Below are 19,591 nucleotides of genomic sequence, written 5' to 3'. Positions count from 1 at the left end.
TACCCCCAACACCCCACAAGCATTATACTTGTGGAGTGATCACCACACCAAGGTGCGTGGTGGTCACTATAAATGTTGAGTACATTGAAGTGCTATTCATAATAAATATTTATTTATTCTTCTTTACCTAACATGTTATGATTTATTTTCAAAACCATTTTTTATGTAGTTATCTTTCTCGATAATAATAATATGACTTCATTAATATTTTATATGTATGCACTTGAGAAGGTTGATAACTTGACAAAGTCCATGACATTCAATTTTTTTTTTTGTTATTTTATGGTGATGATATTATTTGTGAATTTTGAATTGTGTAAACTTAAAAATCTACATATCATTTAACTTTTATTTTTTAGTATTATATTATTTTTGACATTTGGTGTTTTTTTGGGTACATTTATTTGCATGTGAAAAAATGCAAGTAGACACTTGTAACCCAATCAACTCAACCCGGTTACCAAGTCTACCTAAAACCAACATTTTGTCTATACTCTATAGGTTCCTTGACTTCAATTTCAATATTGAATAATCATCTGGTTTGGAAGAAATCCAAGAATTTAAAGAGAATCCTAAGTTCATGTTATACTTGAGCTCAAAATATGTAATTAACTGAATCCTCGGTATATAAACTTTACTAAAATTTCAACTTCTTCATTTATCCATTTCCTTTAATAGCTAATATATATTCTTCTTTATTTTCGTTTGCTTTTCAGATGATGTTGAAGCCTTGGTGGCTGTGAGAGCCATCCTTTTAGCACAAGAGTTGGGATTTTCATCATTTACCTTTGAAGGAGACTCTGAGGTGGTCATCAAGGCTTTTAGGCTGCATTTGTTTTGACTGAAAAGCATTTCAAGAAATTGTTTTACACCATGTTGTGTGTTTGGTAGGTACAGAAAATTTGGTCAAACTGAAATTATTTTACACTTTGACTGTAAAATAACCTTTCTCTGGTGTAAAACAATTTCCGTTCTTATTTTACCTTCAAAGCTCATTTTCTAGAATGAAAACAGAGAGAGAGAGAGAGAGAGAGAGAGAGAGAGAGAGAGCACGAAGAGAGAGAGGGAGAGAGAGAGAGAGAGAGAGAGAGGGAGAGAGAGAGAGAGAGAGAGTAGAGAGAGTGAGATCGAGCTCGTGCCGTCGAGCTCAGACCACCGCTCCAAGCCCAGACGCGCCGTCGAGCTCGCTCCGGCGAGATCGAGCAGTGGGATCGCATGTCACCAATCTACAAGCCACCACCCACCCCCGTCATCGCTACCGCCTCTAGATCGAACCACCGATCTCGTTGCCTAAAGCCCCAAGCTCGAATCGCCGTTGCCGATTTGGCCACCACCGTCCTCCATCCACCCTGATCTCTCTCTTTCCCGATCTATCTCTCTTTCCCGATCTATCTCTCTTTCCCTCAATCTCTCAATCTTTCTCTCTTTGATCTCTGATTTTGTTGTTGTTGTTGTTGTTGTTGTTGTGGTGTGGGTGGTGGTGTTTTGGTGGTTTTTGTGTTGTGTGGTGTTTGTGTGTGGGTGGTGGTGGATTTTCTGTGGGTGTTGGTGTGTAGGTGCTAGTGGATTTTCTAATATAAAATTTGTTTGGAAGCTGAGAAAATGGCTGAGAAAATGTGAGAAATCAGTAGAAAATTTGCATTTTCAGAATGTTACCAAACACTTGAAATTATTTTCTAATATAATTTTTATAATGTAACCAAATACTAGAAATTATTTTCCTTTCTCGAAAATATTTTTACCTGAAATTATTTTACACCAGGAAAATATTTTAAACTAAAACAAACGTAGCTTTAATAGCAATGATGAGTCATTCACTTCATTTGGTCACCTCCTTACCTTGGCAAAATCAACTACAGATGCTTCAAGTAATATTTTTTATTCCCATACCCGTAGATTAGACAATACTATAGTGCAGAACCTAGCTAAACATGCTAGATATGTTAGAGATTTATTGGTGTAAATGGAGGATGCTTCTCCACACCTCTATGTTGTCCTTTTAGCCGATCATGGCTGCCTTTCTCTTTAATGAAAATTTGAGATCTTTCTTCTCAAAAAAAATATTTTGTTGCATGTAATTTACAAACTATGTAACACCTTTTAACCTAGCTTCATAATATTGAGGTGGGGGTTTTTAAACTTTGGAAGTTTTTGTTGGAAACACTATTACCAATTAAGGTAGAAGGCTCTTGGTATTTAGCTTCATACTTTTAAAAGTTGGAACCAATCTAATTTTTATTAAGTTTTCAAAAAATTCATAACACGCATGTAGCTTGGGTAAAAGTTCTGTGGGGGCCATTGAGAAAATCACATCATTTTTTATGTTCCATTCCACTTGGACCCATCACAAACATAAAAAGCAAAAGAAGTGTGAAAAATTTAACACCAAATTTAGCGTCTTTTTTTTTTTAATAGAAAATTTAGCGTCTTTGGACTTCTCAAATGAGTAAAGATAAAATTTATTATTTTATAAATTTGCCAATCACCAGGGTAAAGAGGTTAGTTTGATTCAATTGGTCATTTGTATAATATTGCTCTCAAAAAAATAATTAATTTCTTACAAACGTAAAATAAAGACCACCCTCACCAAAATTCACAAAATACAGATCTCCCAACTCGTTATTTATTTTTATCAATAGCATTTTAAACTTATGATGTCTGTTTCACGATAATTGCTCTTTATTATCAAGTTAAAACACCAATTGATTTTTGGGGTAAATGCAAATTGAACCTAATTATCTTATTCGACGACAAGAGATTTTATTAATTAAATTAAGGCCAAAATGCAAAATTGACTCTCTAAGTTTCACCATTTATCATTTCAGTTCTCTGAGTTTTAGTTTTGTTATTTTAGTTATCCGTTATTCTTCTGCTAAATGTTGCCGTTTACTAACTAAAACGATGCTGTTTTGGACGATTTTTTTTTTTAATTTATAAATTTAAAAAAACTGAAAATGATAATTACAAAAAAGAAAAAAAAGGGCTCAGGGAACGATGTCATTCCTCTGGCCATTGAAAGTCATAAACTATTCCCACTCCCATTGCTGATTAATTGAGAAATTTGGGGGGGAAGATTGATCTGCAAAAACCATTTATAGAGGGTAAAGATCCTAAGCAAAATAAAAAACCTAACAAGATCTTGAGTGGAATATTAAACGAAAGGCAATGTTGATGCATTTAAACTTTAAAGGCTGAGGAACATAATTGAGGATTGCATTGAAAAATTAGAAGTCCCAATTTGCTTGACATGACAAAACGGGTCAGAATTTTCTAACTGGACTCGACTCGAAAAATGGACCCAAACCCGATTTTTTTGACTCGAAGCAAAAACGAGTTGACCCGTGACCAGACTTGTGTTTTTTTGCAAGTCAACCCAACCCGACTCGCGACCCAAACCTGAACCATTTTTAAAAACTTTTTTTTTTGTGCAAAAAAATAGTAAAATTAAGACAATATTGATTTAATTGTTTGTTGTGAACTTTAAAAAAACAATTAAGACATTTACATAACTGCATGCCAATTAATTGAAAGATGAATGATTGAACATTCTGTAATGAGTAAAGATTTTTAGATATTAAATAACAAAGTACATGCCAAGATAATCTGGTTACAATAAAGTTAAAACATAGATTTAAAATTGTAGACATATGTGAGAAACAATTCATAAGTGTGAAAATAGTGAAGGCAAAGTATCAAATTAGTATAAATTATGAACACTTAGACCTATTTTTTAACAATTTATGTCCAAAATAAATGACTTTTCAAAATAAATTATGATATTTCTTAGAGTATGTGTTAATTAACAATGATATAATATATATAAAAGAGATCATGTATAAATAAGTAAATAATCAAACTTTAATGTATATCTCAAATTGAAATAGAGTGCCAACCACAATTGATAATAGATTATAAAATTAATTTTCAAAATTGTAAATTTCTTATATATTTTTATTCTTTTTTAAATGAGTTATTCAATAAGTCATTTGTAATTTTGTCTTATATTTTGGGATGTTGATATTGTGTAGAAATAAAACTTGTGTATTTTTTTTACTTATCTTTGTGTTATTTTGTTTTAGATAGCAATGTTAGGATTTGTATAATTTTAAAATTGTTAAATAGGTATTAATAAATATAATTGAGTTCATTCTTGATATAAGTGGTGAATTCAAAGTAATGCATTTTCCATCAAGTAATTTGTTGCATGACTTTCCAAATAGCAAATACATTTTATTTTCTTTATATAAAAAAATTCATGTGAAAATATTAGTCAACCTTACCTGCAACCCAATTGACCTGAATTTGTTTTTAACTACTTAAAATGACCCGTCTTTGACTCGCAACCCAATTGACCCGACCCCGCACTGCCAGTTTTGCCACATCTACAATTTGCCAAACGAGTAGATGCTTTGTTCTCTTCAAACTACTTTGCTACATATGACTTATTTGAGAAGTATTTTCATTGTAACCAAGATCAATTTTAAAAATTTGGACTATTATTTTTTCTTGGTCTCCCAATTCGGTTTTCCAAATACTGATTCGCTGCCTGCAGCTAAACAATATACTGCATAAAGGACAAAGAATTTGTAGGTGCTTCCCATTAGAACTGGGTTCATAAGTTTCAGTCCACGTTTCTTTTCATCGTTGACTTGACTGCTCTAGACAAGAGGAAAAGAGAATGGTGGGCAGGCTAGGTTCCCTAAAGCCTTTAGTTTCTTCAAAGCCTTCAGTTTCTTCTTCTTTTTGTAATTAACATTTTTCATGTTAAACTAAAGCCTTTAGTTTCTTCAAAGCCTTTAGTTTCTTCTTCTTTTTGTAATTAACATTTTTCATGTTTTTTAAATTAAGAAATTAAAAAAAAAAACATCCAAAATGATGTTGCTTTGGTTAGTAAACAACAACACTTAACATAAGACTAACAGATGACTGAATTGATTATAGTTGAAATTTAGAAGACTAAAATGACAAAATCGAAACTTAAAGGACTAAAATACATGCTTCAAATTTCTCCTCTGCTGCTTCTTGCCGTTGTTAAAGAAATTGTTACCAAATGTAGGTTTGCATCTAGCAAAAAAAGAAAAAGAAAAAGAAAAGTATTCTTGCCTTGTCAAAGTGGGCTTTTGGTGAATTAAAAAAAAATTGGGGGTTAGGGCTTCTGCACAAAAGTCCAGCCCTTACTCGGGCCAACTTCGGTAGAAACCCATTAATAATTAATTATCCTCCTGTTTCTGTGTTCTGTCCAACTAAAAGCAGCGTCGTTACTCGACTCCCGTGTGCGCGCGTGCAATTCATATATCGTATTCGCATATCATACTCTGAAAAATATCCAAATCTGTAGACTGTAAGAAGAAATAGATTGCAAAACGGTGAGCACAGCACAGTGGTAATAATACATAATTACCTAAAATTACGATTAGGGTTTCAATTTCGAATTCTAAACCTACAATGTCCGATTACGCCTCTATTGACAACGAAGAAAGACGCGAACCCGAATCCGAATCCGAACCCGGTCGCTCTTCTCCTCTTGATGCTCGCCATTCGCATCACAAGGTCTTTTCTCTTCCTGTATCTTAATTGCTTAATTTTTAACGATTTAATTTTTTCGAATAATGTGTTTATTTTTGGTGTGGTTATAATGTTTCAGCAAGTGTTTAGAGTGATGTGGTTTTAGAATCCGAGTTCTGCTGGAGATTAATTTGTGTTTGGTTCATAGCTATATGTAAAAGTATAGTTGTACTTGGGGAAAATATAGATGAGGTTTTTAAAAGCAGCCGGACGTGGTATTTTGAACTAAAACAAACATGACCTAAAGTAACCTTTGGGGCTGGAATTTTCCCAATCCAGCCTAAGATTTTGGATTATAACCTAATTTAGTTGAATGTATGTCTGTGACTGTGCGTGTAAACACGGCTTGTGCTATTACGCCCATCGAGGAACAATTCTTATTTGTGCAACAACTTTTAAATTTAGTGCAAAACTTAGGTTCTCCAATTAAATGCAAACACGTCTAGACTGTATTGTACATTGTATAAACAATATTATCTTTCCTAAGGAGAATTAAAGTCAATCTAGTTATGTGTTTGAATTTAATTAGAGAACCTAAGGTACTATACCTAAGTTTTATCCTTAAATTTATTGGTAAGTTACACGTGCAACCAGTAGGTGATCGCATGACCTCACCCTTCATCCTGTTATTATGGGAGGAGGAAGTGCCATTTGAGGTAGAGCTCATTGGCTGTGTGGCATGCTTAATCAGCTTTAGTGAAATTTTGATCATTTTTGCGTTTTGTTCATGGATGTTGGTTTACATTTAAATTTGTAACTTCTCATATTCTAGTAGTTTTGGTAGTTTTACTGCTTTGTTGTTGTTGATTATGCTATTCTAGCTTGCAGTGTATTCTTTGTATCTCTTATACTCTTAGTTTGTTTCGTAATCTGTCATTATGGATATTAGTCAAATGACTGACTAGGGTGAAATTATCTCAGCAAAATTCGTGTGGATCAGATCGTGAGAGGCCGAGGGTTAGAGAGCGAAATCGGGATAGGGAAACAGATGGAGACCGTCATCACAGGAACTATAGGGATAGAAGTATGAGGGATGATAAAGGAAGGGGCAAGTATGATGATTATGACCGTCATCAAAGCAGCCATTATGACAGGTTATCACATTCTCACTGATTTTATTCGTTTACTGATTATCAAAACGATTGGAACTAGTCAGTGAAAAAAAGGAACTATTGGTTACAAGATTTACCTGCACATTTTAACGCGTGGTCCTTTCTTGACCATTGTTGTGCTTTGGAACTTATTTAATGTAAATCCCATTAATGTCCCATATAAGTGCGTTGAACATGTTTTTCAAATATATCCTTATATTCTGACTAGTAAATATCATATCTCCCTTTTGTAGGCACCGTTCTTATGGCGGAGACAGAGAGAGGAGGCATAGACATAGATCACGATCCTCTTCTAGGGATGGATCTAAGAACGAATCCAGATCAGACTCTCGTTCTCGTTCTCGATCAAAAAGGTGTGCATCATAATCAACTATTTCTGTTTTTTCACTTTGATTTTCACACTTGCAGATATTCTTCTGCAATCGCACTGGATTGATCTTCCTATTTTTCTCTAAATAACTATTGATCTTACTATTTTTTTAGTAATTATTTGTAAATCTCTCTCTTAATCGAATGAACCCATGTAGATTTGGGATTCTAGCTGTTCTGTTTACTTTGTGTGACTGCATTTGTATCACAAGTTCCCCACTGACTGGTATACCATAAAATAAGAGAAATGGTGGGGAATTTGTTATAACTTTGAGATCCATAGAAATTTGGAAGGTGTTGTTATTTAATTTGGTTTTGAAAACTGTATCACTCTACTATTATTTTGCTGATTGTCTACATGTCTGCAGCAAACGAACAAGTGGTTTTGACATGGCACCATCTAATGCCGATGTGCTGCATGGTGCTGCTGTTCCAGGTTTGCATCTAAACTCTTTACTTACATCTAGCAATTATTATCAACTAGTTAACTATACCGGGTTCTGTTCAATGCGAAACTTGTATTTTCATTTTTTAGTAATTTTCTGCTCTTGCCTGTATTGTTTAGAGTTGCTTGTGGCTTTTATTAAATGATTTTCTAATTTTTAATAGTTTACTGTGGTTACTGAGAACCATTGTTGTGTTCTTTGGCTGTTGTGTGTGGTTTTTTGTTTGTGTCTCGTGATTATGGTTTGGGTAAGGAGGCAATGTTGGACTACATGTCCCACTGTGGTACACCTCGGCGTGACTGCTGTAGATCTTATGTTCAATGGAGAATCAATGCACTGATTGGCTGGATCTTGTTCGCCTCCCACCGGCAACAGTTGCCATTTGGTAGACTTACACATATTTCCCTATCATCCGCAAGGGATTTCATTTCTTACTTTGTTTTTTGATGGTATAATTTAGGTATGGTAGGTTTCTTTCTTGTTCTATTTATAATGCGATAGATAATTAGGCTTTTAGATGTATAACTTCTCAAAAATCTCTTGCAACACATTTTAATCTTTCAGTTATATTAGTCATCCTTCAGTATTTACTTCTTCCTCTCTGGCAATAATGTAGTGCAACCACCAGTTGTTTCTCAATCAATGCCAGGAATCGTACAGAACATGTTACCTTTTGGGACATCACAGGTGCATGTTTTCCACAAGCATCATTTATTGATAACCTCTGTCGGGTCTGCCATTTTTATCTTCACATTCCTAAATTACATGTTATATACTGCAGATGGGAGCTCTTCCCCTAATGCCAATCCAAGCCATGACCCAGCAGGTGAATTGTGATGCCTTCCCCCCTCCAGTAATGAGGTATGCTTAAAAGATTTCCAATGGAGTTTTCTCTACCTGTTTCTTTCTTTCAGGCTACAAGGCATGCACGACGGGTATATGTTGGTGGGCTTCCTCCAATTGCAAATGAGCAGGTTTGCCTTGGTTTTTGCTTCTTCTTTCTCCTTCCTAAGTATAGACAAGGCTCCTTTTTCCCTTGTTTGACATAATACCAGCACCCTTTATGTATATATTCCACTATGTGCGCTTTCAAATTCTTATTTTTTGTGATAAGGATGGTAGTAAGCCCCTTTACATTTTTTTTTCTTGTGTTCCTTTTTTTTAGACTTAATCTGACACTCTGGTCATGCTAAAAAGCCTAAAATGTGTAAGCATATGTTGCATACATCTTTTTACTGCTGACTTGAAGAACCATAAATTAACCCTAAAGACCCATTCATGATTTATAGTGAATATATCTTTATGCTGTCCATCAAACTACTACAACCCTCTTTTTTATTATTATTATTATTATTATTATTTTTTATTTTTTATTTATTTTTCTGTTTTGGGATTGGGTGTGAGAAAAATATACAATACTAAGCAGACACAAGTTATAACTTTACCCAAAAGATGGTATTGGCAACCAAATTTTGTTTATTTGATCAAAAACTTCACTTAAAAAATTATCAGAGGTGATTGAAGGATATTAGTATGTATTTCAGGAAATAAGATGTACCATTTTCTGTTTTTGCTATGTACTTTATGCATGGATGGGTAGTTTCTCTTCAATAAATTCACTTTATGCATGGGTGGTACATTGTATTATTATCTAACAAAGTCTTCATGAAGCTAATCCAAGTCAAAAGGCATGTCTCTAATTCAAACTGTTATCTCATATAGAATAAGGATAAAGTAATAATTCTCTTACTCTTAGCATATTATACTAGTATCTAAAGTTTCTTCTCTCTGTTCCTCATTCTGTGGGAGCTTTGTCAGACAATAATATATCTCTGATAGCATTTCCATATGCATGTTATGCTAGCTAGAATGCTAGTTAATCCATGTTCTTTTGGATCTTTAGTGTTGCTAATTTATAAGAAAGCTTGCTAGATGCTGTTACATGATAGTTGCAGTTAACCTTGAAACTTTTTTTTTTTGTATTTATTATTATTTAATATTCCTAGTTGTCACCTCTTATGCATCTTACCCTTTAAAATAATTATTTCATTTAATTCTTTGAAGCACGCTTTGAATGATGATTTCCTTGTATATTTAAAACAGACAATTGCAACTTTCTTTAGTTCTGTCATGGCAGCAATTGGTGGAAATTCTTCTGGACAAGGTAGTCATTTAACTATAAACATGTTGCCTATGCATGCATTTGCAATGGATGATTCAGTTCCACTTTGTAGTACATGTGTATGGTCTCACAAGTTTTGTTTGATTATAGTGCATAATCCTGTATTTGAACTTGTAGGTGATGCAGTAGTCAATGTCTACATTAATCATGAGAAGAAGTTTGCGTTTGTGGAGATGAGAACTGTTGAAGAAGCAAGTAATGCAATGGCATTAGATGGGATTATATTTGAGGCATGCCATTCTGAAACCTATTTTTCTTAATATTTATATTTCTTTTTCATAAGGGGAAAGGTGGCTTTCGAAAATAACAACAAAACGAGTGGATGTAAGAATGAAATGAAAGCACTTATGGGATAGAAACTCGTGTTATAATGTACATAGAAAAAGGAACTGAACTGAGCATCGACTCAGATAAAGTTATTTCACAACAAATTCCTCATTTGACATATTTTTTGTGATCACACAAGGGGGTTGCTGTGAGGGTGCGAAGGCCTACAGACTACAATCCTGCATTGGCTGCAGCACTTGGTCCTAGCCAACCAAGTCCTCATCTCAACTTATCTGCTGTTGGGCTCACACCAGGGTATACCAGCTCTATTGTTTAATTCATATGACTTGGTTTGGAGACATACTCTTTATAAAGTCTTTGTAAATTAATATGTTGTGATGTTGAGTTGAATTTGTTGCTTCTGTTGTGCTAATTCTGGATCTGATTGCAGTTTAATTGGTGGAGCAGAGGGTCCTGATCGTATCTTTGTTGGTGGACTACCATACTACTTTACTGAAGCACAGATAAGAGAATTGCTACAGGCCTTTGGGTATGGGGTTTAATGTTGTTTTTATTGGTAATTACACATGCACCTGGTAGGTCTTGAATATGAGCTAGAGCTCCTTGGCAATTATGGGGCTTGAATAACTACGTATATATGCTTTTTTCTTCTTAAAATCTCATATATTCTTTCCCCTTCCATTGATAGATCTGCTTCCATTTGTGATAAACTATTTTTTCATGTCCTAAGTGTACACTTGACCTATCACAGACCTCTCCGTGGGTTCGATCTTGTTAAGGATAAAGACACAGGAGTCTCTAAAGGATATGGTTTCTGCGTCTATCAGGTAAATAAAGTTAACATTTAGAATCTCCAGATCTTAACTTGGACTGCGGAGACTTAAAGATTAATCAAGTTGATTAATATATATGGCAATCTCTATTCTCATTTTTGTACAACTTTATAATTCTGGAGGATTCTTCCTCCTGAAAACTGTTCAGCTAACATACAAGAACTTCAGGATCCAGCTGTGACGGACATTGCTTGTGCTGCTCTTACTGGCTTGAAAATGGGTGATAAAATCTTAACAGTCAGGCGTGCTACTGCCAGGTTTGTTTTGTTTCCACACCCCCCCCCCCCTTTTTTTTTTCAAATTGAGCCTCAAATGTATATGAATTGACAATCTTTAGACAATCATTATCAACAGTGTCATTTTTATTCCTGCTTATTTTATGAACATTGTAGTTTAGTTTTAGTGGAATTCCTTCATTTTACTTCCTCTTATAGGTCTTCGACTTAGTTGACACAAGATGTGCAGTAAGAAATTCTGTTTGTAAAAGGGTTCTAGAAATCAAATTGAGTGGGGAAGAAATGTCAGAAAAGTCTGCACTTTTTCTAGCATCGAGAAACTGTGTTTTGATCATTAAATCTTACTCATATAGGATATATGTATTTGTATCATGGATTATTTATATTTAGTTTATTCTGATTTTCACGGTTGTAAATATGATAACTTGGGTGCAAAAACCTAAGCCTTATGAGATTTTCCCATTCCAAAAGTAAAGCGAAAGTAGATCCAGTACACGCATTGGGTCTTTTGATCTATATCTATCTGATGTCTTGTTTAATATTTACAAAAGATATGGTAAATGTCTATATGTTGCTATATATCTACAAACAAGCACTAATTTGTCAAATTCATCACTGGCAATATGCATGTTTAATTATGAGCCTGTGTACATTACCTGAAATGTTGTTGGCTTGGAATTTTACAGCTTGGGGCAGTCCAAAACAGAGCAGGAAATGATCTTAGCACAGGCACAACAGCATATAACTATGCACGTAAAGCCCGAATTTGTGTGGCTCCTGTTTCTTTATTTTAATCTCATTCATCTCCTTTTTTGATTTATCCATTGCTTTGTCTTTTAGAAAATGGCTTTGATAGCTGGTGGTTTAAATCTTCCTGGGGTAGCACCAGTAGCAAATGCAGAACCTGCAACTAAAGTTTTATGCTTGACTGAGGTATAGCTTTTATTATCGTAAACCGCAGCTATATGGATTTTCCTATTATTATTGGCTTCCAATGTTCATTGTTCTTCCACTAGTTTTAGTAAAACATCCAGACATATGTCCTACTTGTATAGTTAAGATAGAACATTAATCTTTAGGTGATCAAGTTTTTATTTCATCAGTTCTTTTCCCCTTTGAGATTGTGGTTATTAATAGGTTGATTTAACTAACCGATTTCAAATAATTCGTTTTTCTTCCCTAATGATAAAAGGCAATTACTGTGGAGCAACTGAGGAATGATCAAGAGTACGAAGAAATATCCGAAGACATGCGGGATGAATGCAGCAAATTTGGTATACAAGTCTTATGAATTGGCTTCTTCTAATAATCAATTTATGTTTCTAGTGACAAACCTGTGTATGTAGAACATTTACAAACTTAAAAAAAAGAGAGAAAAAGGGGGGGGGGGGGGTTGGTAGAAAACCACCATAAACTATGGGTTACTTGCAATTTGCACCCCAAATTATGAAAATGCTCAATCACCATCCCAATTGTAATAAACCTTGCAAATTGCACCCCATTGTGTTAAAATTAACAGTTCATGCAAGTCACGTAACTACAAAAAATTAGTATATGCCCCCCCCCCCCCCCCAAAGAATATGTACAATCAAACACTTAAATCACCATGCTTAAACATATCTAAAAAAGAAAAACAGGGAGCAGAGTGAACATTCTAACAATAGATGAAATACAAATACAGGAATGGCTGGTCTCTCTCGAAACCTATCCCCTGCACTTGAAAGCAGGACTTTGATTGTAACCCAAAGATTTTGAGACCTGTGTTCCGGTTTGTTTACTATTATTTTGTATCCTATATATTTGGTCTCCCCACCCCCCTCTACCCCTTTCCTTCCCTTTGTCAACAAACTTGTAGGTTGGACTACAATGATCGCTAGGGCAGCATATAAGACACCATTATAACAAAGTATACTTAAGAGATCCACCTATACTATATCTATTTCTGGTTCATGGTTTGTACTACTACCAATATATAGTAAATAGAAACTTTTTTTTTCTTTGGAATGATTAGGAACTTTGGTGGGCATCATTATTCCTCGTCCAGATCAAAATGGAGACTGGATCCCAGGTGTTGGAAAGGTATATTTAGTTCTGTTTTGCTGTATGTAATTTATTGGGTTTCTGCCTGATCTTAGTGCGTTCAATGTTTAATTCCATTTCTTTGCTTTTTAAGTGTACTAGTACTGTTAAGTGTATCATTTGCTATTTTATGTTTGTACCTTGGGCAGTAAGATCTCTGTATGGTTTTTATTGACCTAGAGAAAGTGTATGGGTTTTTTATTTTTATTTTTTATTTTTAAGTAGAGAGTGTATGATAGGGTACCAATTTCTCTCTTTGCACTGGTGATGGTTGCGCTCACTAGATTGATTCAAGATAAAGTCGCTTGGTGTATGCCTTTTGTCAATGATATAGTTTTTTTAGTGAATAAAACTAGATGTGTTGAAAATTTTGCCGTGAGGGATAAAACTTAGTCCTCTTAACTCCATTAGATTTTGTCATGCATTGTGACCATTAAGGCAACTGCCTTTGTTGCATCATTTACTGATATATTATCATATTTGTTTTTTCTTTTTCAATGATTAATAGTTATATATTACAATTTTTTTTTTGTATTCTTTGCTAAATATATTTGTGATTCAAGAAACGTGCAAAAGTACGTGAAAGTGCTATTTATGAATTTATTTTGAAAATTGTTTTATTTTATACTAAAATTAATTTTACTTGAAGGATTACTTGAGTAGTAAATGCAATATGCTTATATATTTTTTAATAATCTTAAAAAAACAGTGAAGATTCATTTGAAAGTTATTTTCCTCTTTAGATATTTTTTAGTCAAATTTGCTAATTGTTTGAATTCATTTTCATTGCATGCTGGAAGCAATTAAAATGTCAACCAGTTAACATGGGAAGAGAGGAAAAGAGATCAATAGATGTAATATCTTAAATAGCCATTTTGGTGCTCTTTTCAGTGTGTAGAGTTGCTATGGCATCATGTATGGCCTGATCATGACAAAATTTGTGTTTGTTTGGTGGCTTTCTTTCTGAGTAGGGAAATTGCATATTGTTTAGTAACATCTTAGTCTTCTTTGAAACTAATAGGCAGATGGTTTTGCAGATTTGCAAGATTTTGTTTCTACTTGTGTTGGGAAAAGGTTGCGTTCTTTTAATTCCTTGCTAGATTTTCCTCAACAGACAGTCCTTTTACCATCTCACTAGTTTTTTCTAAACAGAGTTTTTCCTTCTCTCTCTCTTATTTTTTTCTCCCCCCCCCACCCAACCCAGCCTGATAAGTGAGTTTCCTTCTCTTAACTCAAGTCTTAACCAGGTTTTTGACTAGAATGCCCTTTTTATACAATTGCTTGGCTGGCTGTATAATTAATTCTAAATTTTAACAATGATTAGGAAGTGAAATTGTGGCTCACGAGTATTTTGAAAAATCAATGGCAATGGCAGTTACGTCAGTATTATCATCCCTTATGATTTTTCATTTGCAGGTGTTCTTGGAGTATTCTGATATCTCTGGTTGTGCCAATGCAAGGAATGCACTGAATGGGAGGAAATTTGGAGGCAATGTAGTGAGTGCCGTTTATTATCCAGAAGACAAATATTATATCAAAGATTATGGGGCTTAAGTATCACAATGTCAACTAATTTGCTTTTACTGAGATAACTTATAGACAACGGTTAAAGTGTAAGGACAGCATGTCGTAACCTTTGATTTTGTTTATTTTTCGTATTTGGGTCAGGCCTTTCCTGTAGAATTAAGGCTTTGCCCACTTTTCCGGGTAAATTGTAGCTACACATCATGTATGTAAAACGTCATAGAGATTAGCTGCACATGCTGTATCTATACGAGGGCATACCTTACTGTGTTCTTATACACCAAAATGAACAGTATCATTGGAGTTGCTTATTTTCTTTATCAGTTTCAATTTAACTCTACTTTTGTATAATTGTCAAAATTTTGAAATTTAGACGAAAACATATGAATAATAAATCTAGTCACCTAGCACTTCTGATGTAGTTCACTCTAAATAGGTATATAAATAATAAAAGTAGTGTTAAACTAGAGATTTTATTATGAGATATGCTCTCTATAGGCCCAAGTGTCGATAAACAAATGGAGATTCGCTTCCGGCAACTTTGATAAGCTTCCTTGCTCTAGCACCTGGATTTTCATGAAGAAGGTTGGGATATTTTTGAAAGAGATTCCCAAGTGGAGTCGTAGGCGGGGCAGTAACCTCAATTTTTGGTTTGATTATTGGATTCAGGGGCTGCTTCTCAGGGAGGAAGAAGATTTTTTGTTACTCATAGTTTGGATGGAAGGAGAGAAAAGGGAAGTAGAGTAGAGTTGACCGGAAATTAGTCTGTCTAGAAATTAAAGTCATACCTTGTTCTTGTGTGACTGCAGTTAATGATAGTTTAATCAGGACCCATTCCCCTGTAGGCTTGAATTTGGAGGACACTTGCGCCACCTTAACCTTTTGTTTTGTTTTTGTTTTGTTTTTTTGTTTTTGTTTTTGGTGTGAAAGTGTATGGCAAATCATGGGGATATTTGGCCTCTAGCATGATTATATAAACAAATTTGTTAGGAAGCAAGGTTTTCAAACTATTTTAAGAAAGTAACATCTCGAGCTTTTAGTGAAGAAATTTGAGTTCCAAGTTGATGTGGATAAATAATTCACGTGAAACTTGAGTCTTAGAGGCTCAAGTTCCATACAAAGGCGTACAAGTGTAGGAGAAGAAGAAAAAAGAAAGGAGAAAAAGAAGAAAGAAAGAAAGAAAGAAGAAGAAGGAGAAGAAGAAGAAGACCCATGGCAAAGAAGAAGACCCACAACACGCACAAACCCTGTCTCCGTCAAGCACATCCCGATTGTCAATCTACGGTATAGTTCACGATCTCCATCACCACACACGATCTGAACCCCCACCCACCCACAAAAATGTGAATGACTTGAAGGAAAAATCCTTGGAAGATAGATAACATTGAATGAGATTTGAAAGGTTATAGATGATTTTATTTTCTTCTTCTTCTTCTTCTTCTTACAATGTCTTTTGCAAATACCCACTTGATGGACCTAACCCTTCAAGCCCATTAATCATTGAGCTACTATTATTTTTTTTATACACTTAATGAACTTGAGTCTTAAAGACTCGAGTTTCACGTGGGTTTCAAGTGCATACTGTTCCACAACAGCTATGTGCCACCACTGGAACTTGAGTCTTAAATGCTCAAGTTTTGTCACCAAACTTAAGTCTTAAAGACTTGAGATGCTATTTCGCCAAATAGTTTTAGAAAGATGACAACTTACAAAATTGTTATAAAATTAAGGCTAAATGCAAAAAAAAAAAATTCCACAAAACATGGATGTATCTCACAAGCTTGTTTTTTTGTGTTCGTTGTAGTAGCCTAGAAACACCAATTTGTGATCTATGGGACTATTTTTGGTCAAGACTATTGGACTAAACTAAATTTTACATGTTACTTATTGTGTTTTTTGATATCCCGTTGCATGATTGGGTAAATGAAATGCACAATTCAACTCTTCAATTAGGGGGTATTCCGTATTCCTTGGAACATTATTCTCCCTTTTTTACTTCTTGGACTATTTGGTTAAATAAGAATTCCCCGTTTTCAGCTATGAATTTGTTCTTCCATCAAAGACCATTAACCTTGCCCTATCATACTTTATTGAATATTTCTTTCTTTGTATAAACATTGATGGGTAACCGAAAAATGAGTCATCATCCATAGGAGTCGTCCGAGAGAGAATAAAGAAGAAGGATCCAAGAAACTCTTTCTTTCTTAGTATTAACATTGATGGGTAACCAAAAAATGAGTCATCATCTATAGGAGTCGTCCAAGAGAGAATAAAGAAGAAGGATCCAAGAGAGAAGATAAGCTTGTCTAAAGGAAAACAAAATTCGTCTAAGGAAAAAGTTCATAGACAAAGGATAAACACTTAGCAAATTCCGAGCAATCCCATCAACCAAGAAGTTAGTTACACGATGATTAACTATTATGAGATGTGGGGTGAATCCCCCAAAATTCACTCCACTCTTCCCACTAATTCCACACTCTCCCATGATGATATTGGCACCTAACAAGTAGACTCACTCCAAGTTCTCTATATAAAGGACTAGACCTCACCAAGCAAAGGTACGCAAAACTAGTCTTCCACTTTTTATACTTGAGTTCTTGAGAGAAAAACTAACTTGATTGTCAGAGGGTCCTTGGTCGGTACCATACCGGTGCACTCCAATAGTCTCTTTTCTCTTTTTAGATTGTTGATTCACAATCGTGTTTGGAGCATATGGCCTACTAATATATGTACCTCATAAGTTGGAGCCATTTGTGAGAAAAGAGTTTGTCACTTAGCTCCCTATGACAAAAGGATGTATGGTTCGAACTAGATCAATGCCTACAAATCTTGAAAACCAAGAAGTAGGAGACACGTCCAACCATCCTAACCCCACCCACAATCCTCCTCCAACTTCCATCCAACAATAGTTGCACTTCATGGCAGCTGCGGTGGTTGAGCTGACAAAACAAAACCAAGGATTGGCCAAAAAAGTCTAGAAGAAGAAGAAGCATCATTGACATCGACATGTAGAATAGGAAAAACCAAGATGAAATCAGGAGGTAGGGGAGCAGAAAGCAGTGTTGATGGAGAAAACAAGTCAAGGGGAACAATAACTCGGAGGGTACCACACCAGAAGCAAAAGGTGAACATAATGCCGATTGCCATGAAAGAAATGATGAACTTTGTGAAGGAAAGGACGCATTTAGATGACCTCATCCAAAGGACTAACTCCCCCTTCACTGCGTCCTTTACATCCCATGCTTTACCCCCTAAGTTTAGGATGCCCCAACTGGACTCATATGATGGGTCACGAGTTCCTTGTGATCACATTGGCACATTCAAAACAACAATGCATCTCCAAGGAATTCCGGATGAGATCCTATGCAGAGCTTTTCCCACAACATTGAAAGGCTCAACCAGAATATGGTTCAACAAAGTGCCACCAAACACCATATCTTCGTTCCAAGAGTTGAGTAAGTTATTCGTCAATAACTTCATTGGAGGCCAATGACACAAGCGTTTGTTGTCCAGCTTGCTGCAAATAGAATAAGGGAAGAATGGAAGCCTACGATCTTTTATCAATCTTTTTAACAAAAAGCCGTACTGGTGGATGAGGTAGATGACAAGGTTCTCTTGATAGTTTTCAAAATGGGGTTACCTTAGACTTGTTCATTGATAATATGTTTGACCAAGAGCTTCACATGATGTCAGAATTGCTACACTCAACACAGAGCTTCATGAATGCTGAAGACACGATCATTGCTAAAAGCAAAAAGAAAACTGATCAAGTAGAAGAAGGGCCTCAGGCTAGATACATGCCATATCTAGAGTAAGGCCCTAGTCTAAAACAAGTCAAGACAAGAGAAAAGAGAGACCGAGATGGTAAAAACGTAGGATCATCGTCAGGATGATACTCAAGCTACACGCCACTAAACACCTCACTTGACCAAGTGTTTATGCAAATTAAGGATGACCCATCAATAAAGTGGCTAGAAAAATCGAAAGGAGATCCTAGAAAATAGTCGAAGAGCAAGTACTGTTGATTCCATCAAGAACATGGTTTTATCATTAACGAATAATATGACTTGAAGTTGTAGACATCGCATTTTGTACCCCTTACGACTTGGGCCCTCGTTCCTCAATGATGCTGAATTCTAAGACCCAAGGTTGGTTTAGGGCCCAATTAGATGTTAAATTGACTTGAGGAATGTTAAAATTAAAAATATAAATTTTAATAAGCAAATAAATCTATTTTTGGAAAAATAAGACCAAGGAAACCCTCACTATGCACACGCAAGAATCAGCCTGCGCATGCAGCTTTCAGCATGCGTATGCAGGCCCGATCTTGTGCATGCATAGCGAAGTACAGAAACTAAACAAAACAAGTTTTCTTCATTAATGTTGAAGTTTGAAACGAATCCCACATCGTTTAGGAGTTGTTCCAAACCCTTATTTTCACACTTTAAGTAGTCTTACATGGTATATTTTGAAAACACATAGAAATCCCATGGGAAAACACTAAGATTCATTAGAAATAGTGAATCAAAGAGGGAGTTTTTCATAAAACATCCTAAAGTCAATTTTCTTTTGATTAGGGTCTTTTCTGGCCTTGATCTTTGAGTTTAATATTACTAATCACTCTTTTTGTTGATTGTGAATAGATTTGACTGAGGGGAACGGTCAAAAATCAATCTTGAAGAGCTTTTCTTTGACGTATTAGTTTCAAATATTTCTTTTTCTTTTCCTTTATTTTTTGCTCTCTAATCTTTCTGTTTGCTTTAGTTTTTATTGTTTTATGTTTTAATATGTTTATCTAGCTTAGGCTTATTTAGTTGTATGTTTTAAAAGCACATTAGGTTGCTAGAATTTGTGTTTAAGAGATCTGCCCTGTTTATTTTTTTTAGGGTTTCTAGGTAGAAACCCACGTGCACATAATCTTGCCTGCATACGCAGGCTTGATAATGCACATGCAGGG

At 35.0% G+C, this 19,591-nt stretch overlaps 1 protein-coding gene across 2 annotated transcripts; it reads left to right on the top strand.

Annotated features, from left to right (window-relative positions):
• The first annotated feature begins 5,237 nt into the window (after positions 1-5,237).
• LOC142636224 (splicing factor U2af large subunit A-like) lies at positions 5,238-14,985 on the top strand. 2 transcript variants are annotated; one of them, XM_075810367.1, is made up of 18 exons: positions 5,238-5,550; positions 6,487-6,659; positions 6,911-7,030; positions 7,415-7,482; positions 8,109-8,179; positions 8,274-8,318; positions 8,407-8,466; positions 9,596-9,656; positions 9,792-9,904; positions 10,141-10,256; positions 10,393-10,491; positions 10,714-10,789; positions 10,964-11,052; positions 11,718-11,784; positions 11,872-11,964; positions 12,224-12,305; positions 13,043-13,110; positions 14,527-14,985. In XM_075810367.1, exons 1-18 carry the CDS (start codon positions 5,446-5,448, stop codon positions 14,662-14,664), a joined length of 1,644 nt encoding a protein of 547 aa, XP_075666482.1. In that variant the 5' UTR covers positions 5,238-5,445; the 3' UTR covers positions 14,665-14,985. The 2 variants fall into 2 exon arrangements, with proteins under 2 accessions (XP_075666482.1, XP_075666483.1); XM_075810368.1 differs by lacking the exon at positions 5,238-5,550 and adding an exon at positions 7,745-7,877 and having other exon boundaries at positions 6,644-6,659.
• Positions 14,986-19,591: the final 4,606 nt, after the last annotated feature.

The sequence above is a fragment of the Castanea sativa genome, chromosome 5 (genome assembly GCF_040712315.1).
Source record: "Castanea sativa cultivar Marrone di Chiusa Pesio chromosome 5, ASM4071231v1".
In the NCBI taxonomy this organism is placed as follows: Eukaryota; Viridiplantae; Streptophyta; class Magnoliopsida; order Fagales; family Fagaceae; genus Castanea; species Castanea sativa.
The sequence above is the reverse complement of the archived record's forward strand: the minus strand, read 5'-3'. Positions and strand labels throughout refer to the sequence as shown.